This window comes from Zingiber officinale, chromosome 7B (assembly GCF_018446385.1).
Source record: "Zingiber officinale cultivar Zhangliang chromosome 7B, Zo_v1.1, whole genome shotgun sequence".
NCBI classification, from domain to species: Eukaryota; Viridiplantae; Streptophyta; class Magnoliopsida; order Zingiberales; family Zingiberaceae; genus Zingiber; species Zingiber officinale.
Genome location: NC_055999.1, coordinates 96,101,807 through 96,121,710, shown reverse-complemented (window position 1 = coordinate 96,121,710; position 19,904 = coordinate 96,101,807). Strand labels below are relative to the sequence as shown.

The following is a 19,904-nucleotide window of genomic DNA, read 5'->3' as shown; positions in this document are numbered from 1 at the left end:
GAGGAATTGGTTTTGGTCTCCCGATAAAATTAAGCATCCTGTGTTCGCCCACACACAACTTAATTTTATCAATGATAATTCATTCCACTAGAGAATTATCATTGAACTACCGCACCAATCCCAAATTACATTTTTGGGCTCCTTCTTATTATGAGTGTGTTAGTCTCCCTGTGTTTAAGATATCAAATGTCCACTAATTAAGTGAGTTACTGACAACTCATTTAATTAATATCTAAGTCCAAGAGTAGTACCACTCAACCTTATTATCATGTCGGATTAAGTCCACCTGCAGGGTTTAACATGATAATCTTTATGAGCTCCTCTTGAGGACATTATCAACCTAGTATCTCTAGGACACAGTTTCCTTCTATAATCAACAACACACACTATAAGTGATATCATTTCTCAACTTATCGGGTTTATTGATTCAACGAACTAAATCTCACCCATTGATAAATTAAAGAAATAAATATCAAATATATGTGCTTGTTATTACATTAGGATTAAGAGCACACACTTCCATAATAACCGAGGTCTTTGTTTCTTTATAAAGTCAGTATAAAAGAAACGACCTCAAATGGTCCTACTCAATACACTCTGAGTGTACTAGTGTAATTATATAGTCAAGATAAACTAATACCTAATTACACTACGACCTTCCAATGGTTTGTTCCTTTCCATCATGGTCGTGAGCCACTGTTTATAATTTATAAGGAACCGATAACATGATCTTCTGTGTGTGACACCACACACCATGTTATCTACAATATAAATTAATTGAGCAACTACATTTATCATAAATGTAGACATTTGACCAATGTGATTCTTATTTCTAGATAAATGTTTATACCAAAAGCTAGGCTTTTAGTATACACTCCAACAATCTCCCACTTATACTAAAAGACTAAGCTGCTATATCTGCTGCCATACATCTGATTCCTAACCCTTCAACATGCCCATCAAAAGCTCTTGCCTTAAGGACCTCAGTGGAAGGATCAATAGGTCATCACCTGATGCAATCTAGGTGGCAACAACTTCTCCTCGTTTATACGATTTCTCGTATTGGGTGGTACTTGCGCTCTATTGTGTTTACTTGCCTTATAGACTTATGGTTTCTTCGAGTTTGCTACTGCACCAACATTATTACAATAAATTGTAATAATCTTTGGACAAACTAGAAATCATATCTAAGTCTATCTTGAAGTTATTGAGTCATACAACTTTTAATGGCTACCTCAGAGACTTGCCATATACTAAGCTTCTATGGTGGAGTCCAGAAAAACACCTATGCTTATCACTCTTCCATAGTTATGACTTTACCTCCTAAAATAAACACAAAACCCTGAGGTTGACTTATTATTGTCCCTATCCGATTGGAGGTCAAAATCCATACAACCCATAGGAACCAAATTAACTGCCTTGTAAGCTAGCATATAATCTTTAGTGCCTCTAAGGTACTTTAATATATGCTTTACTGCAGTCCAATGTCCTTGTCTAGGGTTACTTTGATATCTGCTAACTATGCTCTTAGCAAAACAGATTTCTGATCTCGTGCATAGCATACATTAGGTTGTCTAACTGCCGAAGCATAAAGAACTGCCTACATGTCCTCAATCTCCTTTAATGTCATCGGAGACATCTCTTTAGATAAAGACACTCCATGCTTAAAAGGTAAGAAACCTTTTGAGGAGTTTTGCATGCTTAAAACGAGCAAGGATTTTTTCGATGTATCAAGCTTGGAATAAATATATTTTTTCTTGTGATCCCTTATTACTTTGATCTTAAAAAATATATACATTCTCCCAAGTCCTTTATATCGAATTATTTGGACAACCATACCCCTACTTCTGACAACATTTTGATATTGTTTCCAACTACCAAAAATGTTATCTACGTATAGTACAAGAAATACCACCACGTTTCCATCACATCTTTTGTATACACAAAACTTTATCCGTTTACTCAATAAATCCATAGATGTGGATTACTTTGATAAACTGGATGTTCTAAGACCTTGAAGCTTTGTATCAGTCCATAGACTGATTGAGCTTGCACACAAGATGCTCTTAGCACTTTGCAATGAACCCTTCGGTTGCTTTATATGGATGCTTTCTTCAAGACTTCTATTAAGGAATGTTGTCTTGACATCCACTTGCCAAATAGATAAAGAATCGGATAGACTTAAGCATGGCTACCGAAAAGGTTTCCTTTTCATCAAGCCTTGCTTTGAAGGTTTCTACCTTCCTGTCTATCCCTCTTTTTCTATTATAGACCTTTTACACCCAAAGGCTTTTACACCACTTGGTGGTTCTACAAGCTTCCAGATTTTATTAGAATACATATATTCTAATTCTATTATTCATTACTCTTTGCCAAGATGCTTCATATTTATCTTGGAGTGCTTCGTCATATGTCCGGAGATCAGGTTCATGTCCTTCAGGGATCGAGTTCAAAAACTCTCCCAAAACATGAATCTTTTAAGGTTGCTTAACAACCCTCCTACTACGACAAGGCATTTTCTGCAATTGTGTATCATTTGTGATATGTGTTGCAGTTTTCTTGTGGTATCTCATCTTGTACAGTTGGTACTAGATTAGACATGTCTTTTATTATTTTCTTAAGAACAAATTTACTTATGAGCACGTGGTTCATTATATAGTCCTTTTCTAAAAATCAGTCATTGATGTTATCAATGACCTTCTGATTTTTAAGACTATAAACCTACTTTTGTTTATCTAGGATAACTTACAAACAAGTGAACTCCTATCCAACTTATCATTATCTCTCTTTAACATATATGTTGGATTACCTGAATCCGAATATGCTTCAAAATAGGCTTACGCCTATTCAGCAATTCTATATGAGTAGAGAGTTATGACTTGGAAGACACTATGTTCACTTTCATTTTCAGAGTTTATCCTTAAAATAAATTTGGTAATTTTCTGAATAACTCATCATCTATCTAATTATTCCATAAGAGTTCTTTACCTTCTTTCTACTACACCATTCTGTTGGGGTGTACCAGATGCAGTTAGTTGGGATTGAAATCAACTTCTGATAAGTAACTCCTAAAATCTCTCAAGAGGTACTTGCCACTACGATCTTCCATAGTGACTTTTTACTTTATTCCTCCACATCAACCTTGTACTCTTTGAACTAATCAAAGTACTTAGTCTTGTGGTACATTAAGTAAATTTATTTGTATCTTGAATAGTTGTCTATAAATTAGACAAAATATTCAATACTACCTCTTGTCTGGATAGTCATAGGATCACACAAATCAGAATGAACCGATTTCAACATATCTTTGACTCCATACCCTTTGGACTTAAAAGCTTCTTGGTTATTTTTCTTCCAAGTAAGACTCGCAGGTTGGAAAGATTTCCACTACCAATGAACCCAAAAGTTCATCAGCTACCAATGAATCCTACTCAAGTATAACCTAGCTTTATATGCCAAAGATATAATTGGTTCATTTCCGAAGGTTGCTTTCTCTTAAAATTAGAAGATGTGTTACTAATTTCCATTTGTTGCATCGTGGGAGTTATTGGATTATAAATTGTCAACCATCATACCAGAATAGATAACTTTCCTATTTTTCTTGATAACAACTTTGTTATCAAAATAACAATATCTATAATAGTTTAGAAACTGAAATCAGGTTCTTTCTAAACTTGGTACGTAAAGACAATTACTTAAAATCCATATTTTATTCTTATCAAAGGATAAACATCTCCCACTGCAACAGCTACCACTTTTACAGTAGTGTCGATGTGGACGGTGATTTACCTTTCATTTAGTTGTCGGGTTTCCTGGAACCCTGCAATGAATTGCAGACATGATTAATGGCATCTTGTATCTACACTCTAGGTTCTGGTAGATAACACCACTGGACATGTTTCAACTAATGAATTAAATACATCTAAATTGTTCTTAGTTCTAAGAAGACAGTCTACCTTAATGTCCAAGTCCTATTTCCAATCATTACAATTGGGACTAATAAGTCTTTTTCTATAGTATGACTACTAGGGATTGACAAACATCCTAAGAATCACAAAAGTATTTGGTCAAGATCAACTCCTTAAAATCTCCATGAATTTTGTGTATACAAAATCGAAGAGGAGATTTTATTCATTAATTTTATTATCTCGTCAACTTTACTTTATGACGAATAAAATTAATAGTTGATCTATCTTTGATCAAATATTTGGTCAAAACTCTTTGAATTTAAAATAAAATATTGATTCCTCAAACAATATTATTTAAATTCACCAACACCTCAAACACCGTGAATTTTGCATGCCACGTTAGTGTGGACGTATACAAATTCAACATTTGTAAAAGGAGGGTTTTACCCATTAACTATCTTGTCAACGTATCTTTATGACAAATAAAATTATCTCAACCACCGTTAATTTTGTATGCCACGTTAGTGTGGACGTATACAAAATCAATCATTTGTAAGAGGGTTTTAACCCTTTAATTTTATTATCTTGTCAACCTAGTTTTATGACAAATTAATAGTTGGTTTCATTTGGTCACACAAATAATAGCAGTGACTCCGATGGGAGGATACTATTAGATGTGTCTAAGTGTATACCATTACTTGACACTAAGTCCATTAATAAGATTATGCCCTTCCGTTGGGGAAGATCACACGCCTAATTAACTTCCTATAGTCATCCAAAATGGAAGTACGTTCTAGTGATCCACAAACAAGCTCATCCGTTATGGAGGAAGGCACTCGAGCCAACGCAAGCTTGTTTGCATCACTTACAAACCAAGAATGGAGACCATGGATTTATTTAAAATCCCTCCCACTTAGTTATTTATAAACGAGGAATTTTAACTATGCTAGCCTACTAGTCATGTATACTAACATGCACACACAGCACAATATAAAAGCAATAAATAGAAAATCTAATTTTCAACTATTATGACTTTTATCTCTAGTTGTCCTCCGTGTGTTGTCATCCCAAGTTGCCATATTTGGCCACCGCCACCGGGTCTAGCTGTCGCATCCATCTTGCTACTAGTTCCGCTGCGCCTCTGGTCCTTAGAAGGTTCCACGCTTTGCAAGATTCGATCCGCGACATAAATAGAATTTTACATTTTTGATCCTATATTCCATAAAAGGAATGTACATGTATCTAGATCAAAAATAAAATCCTAATAAAACTAAATATAGCTCCTGCTGTATTTTAATACAATCATGCACACATATAAATTGCCCTTGACATGTCCAAGGGTCCAATCACACACATAATTAACTAAAAGCCATAATAGTTGGATCCTGCATCCACAAAGTTAGCACATCCTACTATTATCCTGCCTAAATTATGTATGACATGTGCATAATTAAACTAAATACCAAATACACAGAGGCAAAACCCTAGCTCTGATACCAATTGTTGGTTGCTACTCGGAAAACCTATAGGTTCCACTGTACAAAAATTTTGTACAAAGGTCTGAACCTTTTCCTAGCTACCATGTGTTCTTTTAAATTAAATTTTGGATCGCCTGCGGAACTTAACACGTTTGATCCAAAACTTAATCTATTTGTTCTTTTAGGTTTTGACTTGGATCTCCTGCGGAACTTAACACGTTCGATCCAAGTCTCCTTAAGTTATTAATTCCATTAAATATTAATTTCCATAAAAGGTTCCCAGTACTGACGTGGCGAGGCGCATGACCTTCTTGGATATGGGAGCAACCACCACCGACTAGACAAAACCTTTAATAGAAAGCTAATATTTAATTTCCTAAAATAACTTTAGATTAACCAAAGAGAACAATCAAATCACAAGGAAAAGAAAAAATAAAAGAACACAACTTCGAAAAAAACATATTCGAAATTCTAGAACGTAAGCCTCTTGTATTTGGTATTATTTCCATAAATAACTAGCATGATGCGGAAATAAAATTTACTAGTTATACCTTGTAGAAAAACCTCTTGATCTTCTATCGTATTCCTCTTCTAACCTCGGACGTTGTGTGGGCAACGATCTTCCGAGACGAGAAACCACCAATCACCTTCTTCTCCTCCTAGCTAGGTTCGGCCAACAAAGAGGAAGCTTCACCAAGGAAGAAAAACAAAATACTAACCAAGCTCCAAGAGATGCTAGCTTTCTCTCCTTCTTCTTCTTCTTCTCCGAGTAGTATCCGGCCACCACAAGAGCTCCAATAGAAGGGTAGGGTTCGGCCACCACAAGAGGAAGAGAGAGAGAGGTTGGCCGGCCACACCAAGGAACAAAAGAGGGAGAGGAATAATAGATGTTGTGTCTTGTGAAGGCACCCTCACCCCTTCTTTTATATTCCTTGGCCTAGGCAAATTAGGAAATTTAATTACAATAAAATTTCCTTAATTTCCTTGACATGATTTAATTGAGAAAAATTAAATAAAATTTCCCAATTTAATCAAGCTCCAAGAGATGCTAGCTTTCTCTCCTTCTTCTTCTTCTTCTCCGAGTAGTATCCGGCCACCACAAGAGCTCCAATAGAAGGGTAGGGTTCTAATGGCCGGCCACTTCTAGAGGAAATAAATTAGACAAGTTTTAATCAACAAATTAAAACTTCCTAATTTGTTTCCGAAAATTTTAAAAATAAAATTTCTCTTTAAAAATCTCTTCATGGTTGATAAAGGAAATTTCTATAATTTTAATTTTATCAACATGTGGATAATTTTTAAAGAGAAAATAAAATAACTCATCAATCTACAAATAAGGAAAGAGATCTAATCTCTTTCTTTAATCTTTTGTAGATCTTTTACAAGAGAGATATTTTAATTTTAATTCTCTTTAAAAAATTATTTCTTCCACATAATAAAAACTAAAATTAAAATCCCTTTTTAATTTAATTTGGCCGGCCCCACTAGCTTGGGTTCAAGCTAGGGCCACCCAATAATATACCTAGTCCGGCCCTAGTTTGGTTCCCAAGCTAGCTTGGCCGGCCCCTTATTAGTGGGTATAGAATGTGGGTATAGGTGGGTATAAAACTTCTACAAATAAGAGGCTACGATAGGGACCGAGAGGAGGAATTAGTTTTGGTCTCCGATAAAATTAAGCATCCCGTGTTCGCCCCGAACACACAACTTAATTTTATCAATGATAATTCATTCCACTAGAGAATTATCATTGAACTACGCACCAATCCCAAATTACATTTTGGGCTCCTTCTTATTATGAGTGTGTTAGTCTCCCGTGTTTAAGATATCAAATGTCCACTAATTAAGTGAGTTACTGACAACTCATTTAATTAATATCTAAGTCCAAGAGTAGTACCACTCAACCTTATTATCATGTCGGACTAAGTCCACCTGCAGGGTTTAACATGACAATCTTTATGAGCTCCTCTTGAGGACATTATCAACCTAGTATCTTTAGGACACAGTTTCCTTCTATAATCAACAACACACACTATAAGTGATATCATTTCCCAACTTATCGGGTTTATTGATTCAACGAACTAAATCTCACCCATTGATAAATTAAAGAAATAAATATCAAATATATGTGCTTGTTATTACATTAGGATTAAGAGCACACACTTCCATAATAACCGAGGTCTTTGTTTCTTTATAAAGTCAGTATAAAAGAAACGACCTCAAATGGTCCTACTCAATACACTCTGAGTGTACTAGTGTAATTATATAATCAAGATAAACTAATACCTAATTACACTACGACCTTCCAATGGTTTGTTCCTTTCCATCATGGTCGTGAGCTACTGTTTATAATTTATAAGCTACTGATAACATGATCTTCTGTGTGTGACACCACACACCATGTCATCTACAATATAAATTAATTGAACAACTACATTTATCATAAATGTAGACATTCGACCAATGTGATTCTTATTTCTAGATAAATGTTTATACCAAAAGCTAGGCTTTTAGTATACACTCCAACAATGATATCCCTGCGGAGCCGGTCTGCTAGCGATTGGTGTTAGGTCATAGCAATCGCGCGTGTTATGTGTCACTGACTGGTGGAACGAGCAGAACATTAGTGTCCATGACTTGCCTTTTGCAACTTTTGGATGATCAGCTGTCACATGTTGTATGGCGTGCGTTTTAGGCTCCTGGTGTTGTTGTTCTCCTCCCGCTCGAGGACCCTTGGGTGGCTGATGGCTACTTGGTGGTCGCCGCTCAGGCACTCCTGTGGGCTCGACTGACACCTCCTTTTTTCTTGCTGTTTGGGTATCTTCCACGTTTATGTACTTTGCGACCCTCCTGAGCGTGGTCGAAGTTCTTCGATGGCCTTCGGATGAGTGAGCGGAAGAACTCTCCTTTGGTGAGCCCCTGGGCGAAGACATTCACTAATATTTCCGAGGAGACCGATGAAATATCCATGGCCGCCTGGTTGAAGCGCTTGATGTAGGCCCTTAGTGTCTCCTTGGGCCCCTTGCTTCAAGAAAAATAGGTTAACGCTCGTCTTCTGGTAGCAGCGGCTGATGACGAAGTGGTGCAAGAATGCCGCTCGAAAGTCTTTGAAGCTATGAATCGAGCCGATCGACATTCGTCTAAACTAGTGCTGTGCTGACTCGGAAAGGGTAGTGAGGAAGACCTGACATTTTCCCCTGGCGGTGTACTGATGAAGTGTGGTCGCGTTATCAAACTGGGCCAGGTGGTCGTCCAGATCTATCGTTCCGTTGTACTCACCGATCGTCAACAGGGTGTAGTGCTTTGGCAGAGGGTCGTCCAAGATTCCCTAAGAGAACTGTTGATTGATCCACTTGGGCAAATCATCATTCCTTGGTGCTTTCCCTTTACGCACATCCCGAACGAGCGGATCCTCGTTCCTTATCCGCTTGGCCTAGCTCCTCTATTGGTGTGTGGAACAGTGCTCAATGGAAGGGGATCAGCGCGTAGGGCACGTCTCCATATGCGCCAATCGACTTCTTACTTTGTCCTCGAACGAGTACATGCTCCTCTCAGTCTCCATATCCGGTTTGATGATCCACTGTTGAGGTCGCAGACTCTTGTACCTGGCGATTGGTAATCGTCTGTTGCTGTTGTTTCTCCACTATTTTTGTCGCTTGGGATTATATTAGCATATCCAGCTCCTCCTTTGTTAAAGTAACTATGGCGAGTCGTCCAGCATCCTCCATATTCACATTTCAGATGCAGCTACCTTCCCACAAACGACTCCAATATGATCCTGTCCGAAAATCGTGGAGACGGCAAGTTGGGGATGTGGCTGCCGTGTTGACTGGATGTAGACTTCGCTCCGTTCTGCAATACAAGAAACGTCAGTGCCGAGCCAGGGAAAGGGTCCCCAACGTTGGCCCTTCGACGCTCAAGTCAATCACCGGAAAAAGGAAAAAGGTAGAGCAACAGTAGACACAGGCGTGAATAGTGAATAATGCATACCTCCGCCGGTGTATGGACTCCCTTTGTATGGTACCTTGGTGTGAGGCGTGCACACTTCTCTCGAGACATAGGCTTGTTCTCCAATTGATCATGGACACATTCTCCAATCTGTTCTATGAAAGGACATGTCAAGAAAGTGTTTTTGGTACCATACCTTAAAAGGACATATATATCCCTGACAAGACAGTAGAAGCTTTCGTCATACGATCCGTTCGTTGACCATATCTTGTGTCGGCGGCACTATCTCCCTGAAAGATACGTCAATGATCCATCTGCTCAGCCGAGCGACTATCCTGCTCGGCTGAGTACTCCTCTGCTTAACTGGACTTGGCTACTCTTCTGCGTGGCAACAGATCTCAATAGTTTGTTTCCGCTAGACCGAACTAATACTCTTGTCATACTCACGCTCCTCTGCTTTGTGACGACCTTCTGATGATCCTGGCTGAACGGGCGCTTCACTTGGACCGACCCTTTGCCGATCATGCAATACATGTTCGATCGGCCACTGTTGGAGAGATCCTCTTGGACCCTTAGTGTTCGTCCTTTTGTCGTTAACCTTCTTGACTTTGACCTCCACGTCGATTGCTATCTCCATCCTTTAACCCACACTTAGTGTACCCCTTTATCACCACATCAATAACCATTACAATTTTATAACTGCTACAATACATACTTAAATATTCAAATATATTAACATTATATTAGTTACAGTTTTACAGCTGAATATATAGGTGAATTGAATCTACGTTTTAGTAAATATTAAATCATAACTACTACAATACAAATTCAATCCGCTCACCTAACATTTAAACTATACTAGCTACAAATTCATAACTATTATAAAATAGGTAACAATTATAATTTTATACCTGTCATAATACATCAATTTAAAATTTAAACAAGAGAATCAAATGAGTGATAATAAAGAAAATAATATTAAATAATACATAAAAATAATTTAATATTTATATATGGCTAAATTGTGGTGTGGTATGTTTTTATGATAAAAAATCAAACATGACAAGTTTCTTTCATGATTTAAAAAATCTTTTTAATGTTTTTCCAATAATAATAGTACAATTATCTAACATGATCTCCACAGAAGTGATAAATTTATTAACTATAATAAAATGGAATATGCTCTTATGTCCTTTAAATTTGTTTTTTCCATCCCATAGTCATTTCACGGTCACTATAAATTACAATTTATCCTCTTTTATATAATTCGTATGCGGACCAGAGGAGCATATTTTGGACGAGCGTAATTAACAGCCAATGACATTATCACAGTTGGAAGCTGCCTGAAGCAAGCGGCCATTCCATTTCTCCCAGCAGTATATTTATTTATTTATATTTTATTAATCAATTTATACATTTTTTAAAAGATAAAAATTAGTGGGCGTCAACACCAATCTGTCCGTTATCATCGCGCCACGTAACAAACCAACTGTGCATATTTATTTTTATTTTTATTTTTATTATCACACTTTGCTCTCTAACTAATTAATCTGTTAATTATGAAAACACATTAATTGCCTTTGAATATTATCACACTTCTCAAGTCTAGAAAGGTTGTCCATGGCAGTCAATTAAGACTAAGAATGCTGAAAGATATCGACCACCCTCCAATTTAATTAGATCATAACATAACTTGTCGATCACATGCTACATAATTATTTTACAAGCATAATATAGAGTTTGAGTGAAAAAATACAAAAAAAAATAGGGGAAAATAATCATAAATATTGGTTGGTGATATGGTGTTGTTGACGATTACATTACATGAGAGAGCAGGAGGAGGTTGAAGGGTCCTCTTCACAGTAGAATTGGTATGTGTTGTAAGGCACAGGGTAGTAGTATGGCGCCGGCGCCGGCGGGTAGGACACGGCCGGAGGCTTCTCCTCCGTCACCCTGCCGCAGGAGCAGCACCTGCACCAGCCATGGTAGTTCTCCAGGTACGGCTGGTGGCAGCACACCGGCCCCGGCGGCCAGAAGACCAGGTACGGCGGCGATATCACCACCGGCTCTTCCTTCTTTTTCTCCTCCTTCTTCTCCTCTTTCTTCTCTTCTTTCTTCTCCTCTTTCTTTTCTTCTTTCTTTTCTTCCTTTTTCTCCACTTTCTTCTCCTCTTTCTTTTCTTCCTTTTTCTCCTCTTTCTTCTCCTCTTTCTTTTTCTCCTCTTTCTTCTCTTCCTTTTTCTCCTCTTTCTTCTCCACTTTCTTCTCTTCCTTCTTCTCCTCGATGTTCTTGATCACTCTCCCGGCCCGGCACTTGAGCTTCCTGGAGACCCTCTCGGCGTCGAACACGCCGGAGACCACCACCGTCCCGCTCTTCTCATCGAAGGAGATCACCGTGATGTTCACTTCATCTAAATATATAACCAACACGAATTACCAAGCTTAATTATTCTTAACTATTCAAAAACGGTCGATCGAGAATATACGAATTACCTTGAAGCCTGCCCAGAATCCTCCTTATCTTCTTGTTGCACTGGCCACATTCCAGATCAACTTTCAAGATCAACGTAGTGGTCTACAAATTAAAGAAACCAGTAATCAGACCTCTGCAGAATCTAATTAACCGAAGGGACAAAAAAAAAAAAGAAACAGAGGAAGTGAAGAATCGCCGACCTTCCCTGCCATTTCTGGAGTGGCTTTTGAAATCGTTGCGATGAAAGGAGAGGAATGGTGCTATATAGCCGTCTTTTTTTCCACCAAAAGCAGCAATCAGAGAGGCAATGAGAGGTAGTAGTGCTTTGGGTGCCCCACAAGGTTAAACAAAGCGGACAAAATCTGAGAATCATAACTTGAAAATTGATATAAAATAATTTGGCAAAATGAATTTTGGTCAAATTAAAATATAGTATAGTGCTTGGACCCAAACAATATATTGATACATTGATGTTTCATATGTCACAAACAATTAATTTCCAACCATCCAACTAATTTGTCCTCCAATTATTTGTTCCGTATCAACTAAAATAATAAATTCATTTTCAGCTTATTGAATTGTGTTCGGAGTTGGTGCACTTGTTAATAAAAAAAATTATAACTGTTCTAAAACTTTGACTTGCGTATACATAAAGTCATGATTGAGATGACTAAATGATGAGTACAAGACAATCCTAATTAGAACAAACTCGACGACAATGTGATTAGGTCGGATTAATTAAGTTAGGGGCTATGCAATATTTGTTGTCTCATTACAACTAGCAATTTAAGTTGTGGGATCAACACCAAGTCTTGGCGTTGTTTGGTCCATATATAATTGAATCGAGATGTGACTTTATGAGATGACACATTAACTATAGCTTTGAATGAGAAAGAGTAGAGAAAGGGAGTGATTATTCTTGTTGCAAAAAAAAAAAAAAAAAGTGACGAAGACATTATTTTTGTTCCAAAATCCCAATTGCCAAGATCAACGATGTTTAAAAAATAGTAATTGATTAAAATTCATCTAAAGGCAATTATGAATTAACACATTGTTTAGGAGGAGGTGAAGGAAGGGTAAATAAGGAGAAAGGGAAGGGGTAGGGGAAGAGGAATTTTGAACATATTTGGAAAGGAGTGAATTAAAGGAAAGGAAAGGAAATTAAAGGTAGTGATCGGTAAGCTTTAACTTTTCTTATTCATGGAAAAAAAAATTCTTACCTCCTAATTTGGAAGGAGAATGAAATTCAAAATATTTTTTATTTAATCTTATACCTATTTTAAAATATTAATTTCTAAATTATCCATGTTCCAACTTTAACCTCTTTTATCGTGTCTTTCTGCTAGCTAGAAATGTTCTCCTCTTTATGTTTCTTCTTTCTTCTTATGACACAAGTTGTTCCTTCTCTTCTTGTTGCTGCTGATTATGTCTTCCTCTTCTCACGACAATTTCATCACCTTCTCAAAGGTTGGAGCTAGCTCGTGCAGCCACACAAGTAAGGTGTATTTCCACTCATATTCCTTTTGGATATTTGGCTCTAGGATTCTCAGTTCCAGTTGTTTGGTTGCGACTTCTGTTGATTCACTTTGTTTTAATTAATGTCGTTTGATGTTCTTAGTTTAATTAGAGGCTACTTTTTTTTATCTGAGCCTGTGAGTTTGTTAGAATTTAGGGTTGTGTTCTGTAATTGAATTTGTTGAGTCAAGGTTTGTGCTATGTGTTTACACGTTCATGTTGAATGTAGGTTGAATTATGAATATGAATTTTCTACCTTGTTGTAAACTAAGATGACGAAACCAAAGTGATGAACTAGAAGCCACCAACAAGCAATACTCATGTACTATTGTTTTAAGGCCAACTGTCATACTATCATTGTTTAATGGAATGAGTATTTCATTCCATTTTCCTATCAGACCAGGGTGGCGAATCTAGGAATTCAAGCATGGAGGGGCGATTTTTATGCGCAACAAAAGGCGATATCCTCTATCTCTACTAGTAGAACCCCATAATACTAGGGGTTCCACAGCCGACAAGGGGGGCGACCGCCGATGCCGCCTCCCGCTGGATCCGCCCCTGAGACCACCTAGAAAGAGCAAGAAAAAGACATTAGACATATACATCTATCACTCCTTTCATTTTTTTTAGAAAAAATAATACGAAAACTAGCATGTCATCATTATTCGCTTATCACATTTGCCCCTCTTTTGTCCAATTATTTTTCTTCTTTAGTAAATATTATCTTTCTAATTGTTTCTTGTTTAATTATTTGCTTTTTCTCATAATTTATTTTTTTTTCATTTATTTGATTATAGATGAATGATCAAAATGGTAAACATAATGATTTTATTAAGTTGCATTATATGCATCAACTCGCATTGGCTCAAGTTATTTGTTTGGTTGCGGCTTGGTATGCATAAAATAGGCACAAACAAAATAGTCAAATTTCTCGTATTGCATGATTAGAAGGGGAGCGCGTAAGAAATGAATTAATGACAAAAGGGCTAACTAATGATCAATGTCATAGTATAATTAGAATGGGTCATTCTATAGTTTTGGAATTGTATAATATTTTAGTCAAAGAAGGTGGTTTATGACCTACAATAAGGATCACTATGGAAGAACAAATAGCAAAATCGTTCTATTTGCTAAGTTATCATGTTATAAATTGTGAATTTGGATTATTTTTCTATCGATAAGAAGAAATAGTAAGTCATCATTTCTATAATATTTTAAGAGCTAAATAGAGTTGGACAATAAATTTATCAAACAACCAGATGTGTCACGAGTTCCCTTAGAAATCTTCAATAACAATCGACTCTACTCATTTTTTAAGGTGAAAATATTATTCTTATCTTTTGACTAGTATAGGTTCATGTTTATATGTTCATAATTATTAATAATTTAAATATGATTATATCATAATTGTGTTAGAGCAATAGATGAAACACATATTAGTGTTAAAATTTCTCCCTTTGATGCCCCAAAGTTTCACGGCAGAAATGATTTTTTAATACAAAATATTTTTGAAGCATGCATATTTGATTTGAAATTCACTTATGTCTTAATCGGGTGAGAAGAACAAACATTCGACTCAAGAATGACAAAAAAAATATTAACCAAACAAGAGTGTCTTAAAATTCCAAGAGCTAAATTAAATGACATATATTATGATTAGACTTTCCTTACTTTTATAATTTAATAACATTTTTTAAAAGGAAAATACTATCTCGTTGATGCTGAATTCATGTTGAAAAGCTGTCTTATTACACCACATTGAGGAAAACATTATCGTTTGAAAGAATATAGCTGCAATCTATCAAGAAATGCTTGAGAGTTGTTTAATCTTTGACATTTTTCTTTGCTCAATACAATTGAAAGAGCTCTTGGAGTTCTTAAGAAGAGATTTCCTATTATAGAAAATTCAATAGAGCCAAATTATGGCGTTTAAACTAATTTTTTTTATATTGTTGTATTTTACACAATTACTTGATTAATGATGATCTATATAAGAGATTGCTTGTTGAGGTTGATGCTGAACTTAGTAATAATAGTGAACATCAATTACTTAGGGATTTCATAGTTGTGGCTATGTGGATAGATTACAATATGTGATATTTATGTTTATTTTATTTATTATGTTACTTGCATTTATGTCATATGGTTGTTTATGTGATTATGTGTTTTGATTTTTACTATATTTTTGTATTTAGGGATGTTAAAAAAGAAGGATTTGCAAAGTGAAAATGCAAGTGCAAGCAAGACAAATAATCAATGTGTTTGGAATAAAGTAATGGATGATGCTCTTATTGATACATGAACCAACATAACATAGGCAATAGGGTTGGTGGAACCTTTACCTCAAATTCATTTCAAAATATTGTGAATGAATTGAAAGTAAAATTTTCCGACAACCCTATCAATAAGGATATGATTCAAAATCGCAAGAAACATATTACAAGAGGTTGGTTTTCATGTTATGATCTTTTCAAGAATGGTATAAGTGGTTTTGCATGGGATCCCACCATATAAATGTTCATTGCTGAACTTGAAGTTTGCAAACAACTAATTGAGGTGCGTTTCATGATATGCATTTGAAAACTATATTTGATTTTCTCTTGTGATATTATCTATGAATGAATGTTTGATGTAATTATATTGTAACTTGTAGATAAAATCAGAAGCTGCCGAATGAAAGAACAAGTCTATTCAAAATTATCCACCCGTGATTTACCTCCTCCGTGTTGACCTTAGGACGGGTTGGCGGGGGCGCTGGGGGCGAGCGTATTCGTCTTTTGCCACAAGTCTATTCAAAATTATGAGAAGTTTGTTCAATTATATGGGAAAGATAGGGCTACGGGACAACATGATGAAACTACGTCAGAAATGTGAAATAGAAAAGCTAGCATGGAAGTGGAGAATCATGTTTGTGGAAATCATTTTGAAACTATTGATGAAATTGAATTTATGATATCTCAAAGGAAATTTATTTAGACAATTTAGATGCAGTTAATGAGAATGCCCAGATTTCACTAACTATTTTATTGGAGCATCATCCAAGAACAAGAGTGCAAAGAAAGATAAAGTTGATGATGATTGTATAAGCAATGCAATTGAATAAGTAACTCAAGTCATTATAAGTTCAACATATGAAATAGTTAAGTCAAATGAACTTCCTATTTTGTGGAGTTTGTTGAGTTAATTAGGTATTGAGCAACATAAAATTTCTACATGTTATCTTTACTTTGATGCCTTATGAATATCGTAAAAACTTGTTATATTAAATGATGGATAGAGAGAATACACTGCATGATTAGTTTGCTGTTTGTTATGTGATATATAATTGAATGATTATATTTATTATGCATTTGGATGTTATGTACTTGAATGATTTTAGATGTTTGTTAGACTATTATTATTTAATGTAAACTTATTACTTGGTGATTGGATATACTTTGTTCTTATTATGGTGGAATGGATATTGATTTTAAGATGGTACATTTTTTTTACTTCACTCTTTTTAGTTGCTAAATTAAATGAGGGATCTAGAACTTTGCAAGGACATTGAAACCTAGCAGAAAAATGAATTCACAATATTTTTTATGGGAACTAATTTAGAGTGTGATCTCATATTTAAGTTCAGTGAATATTATTGAATTAAGATGAGAATAGTCAACAACGATTTTCCTAATTGTAGTTCTCTCCTCTAGAGTTACGAGATTGTTTGACACACAAATACATTTTTTTCTGCCTAATAGATGTTATTGGTAGGATTCTTGAATATTATTGAGGTATAACAAAAGTGAATATAAAGTGATCTAGAATGCTGTGAAATTATTCATTTAAAATAAGTAAAAATAAAATTTATGAATTGAATAAAGTAATAATTTCCCTCAAATAAATATAAATAAATCAAATGACCATTTATTAATTAAATGGTAATATAAAAAATTATTTTTTTATTAAAAAATAACTAATTTAAATGATAATATAAAAAAATAATTTTTTAATTTAAACTATCTCATTTGTATTTATAAAATAAATATTAATATTATAAAAAAAATCAACTCCATTTAATTTAAGATGTCAGTACTTTTGTTTTTTGCTTTGTATTTTTAATCTTTATTTTCCTCTAGTTTCTTCCCCACAACATAATACATGAATCTTCCCTCCCTTCTGCACTACGTTGATGAATCTTCTCCTTGCCCTATTCAAATGAACAGGGCGTCGCCTAAATTTAAAACTACTTGGGTTTGTTCATAGACTACTGGGCAGAATATCCATTATCCTACAGGAAGATAGAAAGACAGAATTAAGGAAAAACAAGTAGAGGAACATCCAAAAATAAAGAAAAAACTTGTGGTTTGTAAAAAAAAAAAAAAAAAAATTTTGTTACTCTATTAGAGGACGAATTCTCACAGGGACGGATCCAGGAATTCGAGTTAGGGGGGGGGCTTGAAATTAATGTAATGAATTATATATTATTATAAAAAAGAGATGTATAACAAAAAAAGTCATTACATTATTTTATTCAACAAAGTTGTGCTCTACGAGATTTTGAAATATAAAATTCATCTATAATAGAATCTACATCTATATCCTTAGCTAAATCTCGTTCAATATAAAGTGTCAAACAATCTTCAAGAAATTCATCCTCCATTTTATTGCGAAGTGCTGCCTTCACATTCTTCATTGCTGAAAAGGCTCGCTCAGTAGTGGCAGTAGAAACAGGTAACGTCAAAACTAGATGAATCAATCTAGTCAACATAACATAAACCTTTGGCCGTCCACTCTCAGTCAATTGCTGACATAAATCAACAAGTGTAGAAGCCTTCAAGTTTTGTATCACATCAAGTTTATAATGTACCAATTCATACTTTAAAGCAATGATGTCTTGATTTGTGAAAACTTCAGGATAAAACTTCATTGCAAGCTTGCAAATATCATCAGTGTTAATTGATTCAAATGAATTTTTAGGATCTAAAGCGGTACTAAGAGAAAGCAGTTCCACTGATGACTCATTAAATCGAGTATTTAACTCCATCAAGATGAAATCTATTGCTACATTAAAAACATGAAAGTGATAATGATGCTCAACTGTAGTTTGCTGACGGAAACGACCAATCTTATATAGACAATCAAGGTCAGGCACATCAATTTCATTTCTCGTACAAAAAACTTTCACTTCATGAAGAAAATCTTCCCACCCGCATTCTCTAAGTTCTTGGAGGATAGTTTTGGTAGTAGAGACAAATGTAATAGCAGACAAAATATCTTGAGATTTTCTTTGAAGAATTTGACAAAGAGTATCTGTTTTTCTCATAATTTTATGCATTAAATGCAAAATGAACACAAATTCAAAGCTTGCCATGTTTCTATAAATCCCCCGAACTTCAGCCTTAGCTCTTCCATTTGGAGAATGATCACTAAGAACTTCAAAAACTTTGCAAGTTGCAGCATACATACCTATCAAGCTTTTTACTGAGTCATAGTGAGAACTCCAACGAGTAGCTCCCGCTCGCTGTAAATTACCAATCTGATTAGCCCCACTTCCAGAATCACGTTCTCCAATTGCCAACATATGCTCGATTTCAATTCTCTGTGCAGTATGTAACTCAACAATGCGTTTAGTAGAAGAAGTAACAATATTTACTATATTATCCAAATGAGAAAAGAACTCCCAAATAACACTAACATCCTTGGCTGCAAAAACCAATGTGAGTTGTAATCGATGGGCAAAACAATGGACATAATATGCATAGGGACAATCTCTGAGAAATAATGCCTGAAGTCCATTCCATGCGCCACGCATATTGCTAGCACCATCATATCCTTGGCCTCTGATTTTCTTAACTTGTAGGTCATGATGAACAAGAACATTTGATATTTCTTTTTTTTCAGGTTCAATGAGGTAGTATCGTTAATACTTTTGATGACAAAAAATCTTTCTGTCAAAGCCCCATAATTATTCACAAACCTCAAGATAATGGTCATTTGCTCTCGTTTAGATATATCTCGTGCTTCATCAACAAGAATACAAAAATATTTATCACCAACTTCTTCACAAACCATCTTTCGTACTCTATTAGCCATAATATGTAAAATCTCTTTCTGAATTTCTGGAGCGATATATTGAGCATTTTTTGGAGCATTCTCAAGTACAACTTTATCAATTTCTGTACTCATTTTTGCAAAAGCCTTTACTAATTCAAGAAAATTCCCACGATTAGATGAAGATAGAAATTCATCATTACCTCTAAAGGCACACCCTTGAAGTGCTAGCCAGCGAACAGTGACAATTGAGGTCCTCAAAAACAAACGTTTTTTTTTCTTTTTCCTCTTTAGATTGGGCATGCATGACATTATCAATATGTTGTGAGGGTCTCATCAAATTTTCATCCTTTCTCTCGCACATAGTATGAGGCGAAGAAGCTGCAGAACCAATATGGGCAAGAAATGCACATGTTTTTCCTTGATTTACCCTTTTCCAATTGTCAAATCCTTCATTGACCAATGCCGAGATATTAGACGAATTAACATCATTCAGGAAAAGAAAACAATAAAAGCAATATGCCTTATTTGTTGAAGGCGAATACTCCAACCA

At 35.3% G+C, this 19,904-nt stretch overlaps 2 protein-coding genes across 2 annotated transcripts; both read right to left on the bottom strand.

Annotated features, from left to right (window-relative positions):
- Positions 1-10,975: 10,975 nt before the first annotated feature.
- On the bottom strand, positions 10,976-12,160 carry LOC122003948 (heavy metal-associated isoprenylated plant protein 39-like). Its single transcript, XM_042558910.1, has 3 exons — positions 12,004-12,160; positions 11,824-11,905; positions 10,976-11,741 (listed from the first exon to the last, which is right to left on the bottom strand). The coding sequence occupies exons 1-3, from the start codon at positions 12,013-12,015 to the stop codon at positions 11,152-11,154; spliced, it is 684 nt and encodes a 227-aa protein (XP_042414844.1). The 5' UTR covers positions 12,016-12,160; the 3' UTR covers positions 10,976-11,151.
- A 5,404-nt stretch (positions 12,161-17,564) lies between these two features.
- Positions 17,565-19,486, bottom strand: LOC122004572. Its single transcript, XM_042559437.1, has 3 exons — positions 19,228-19,486; positions 17,892-19,003; positions 17,565-17,588 (listed from the first exon to the last, which is right to left on the bottom strand). Exons 1-3 carry the CDS (start codon positions 19,484-19,486, stop codon positions 17,565-17,567), a joined length of 1,395 nt encoding a protein of 464 aa, XP_042415371.1.
- Positions 19,487-19,904: the final 418 nt, after the last annotated feature.

Bases quoted from the DNA above. Each gene is read 5' to 3' on its own strand.
- LOC122004572 (XM_042559437.1), bottom strand. From the start codon at position 19,486: ATGAGTACAGAAATTGATAAAGTTGTACTTGAGAATGCTCCAAAAAAT. The intron at 19,004-19,227 runs GTATTAACGATA...TGGTTTTTGCAG, and splicing joins AAGATTTTTTGTCATCAAAA to CCAAGGATGTTAGTGTTATT. The intron at 17,589-17,891 runs GTAGATTCTATT...ATCTTCCTGTAG, and splicing joins ATTTAGCTAAGGATATAGAT to GATAATGGATATTCTGCCCA.
- LOC122003948 (XM_042558910.1), bottom strand. The intron at 11,742-11,823 runs GTAATTCGTATA...TTATATATTTAG, and splicing joins GATTCTGGGCAGGCTTCAAG to ATGAAGTGAACATCACGGTG.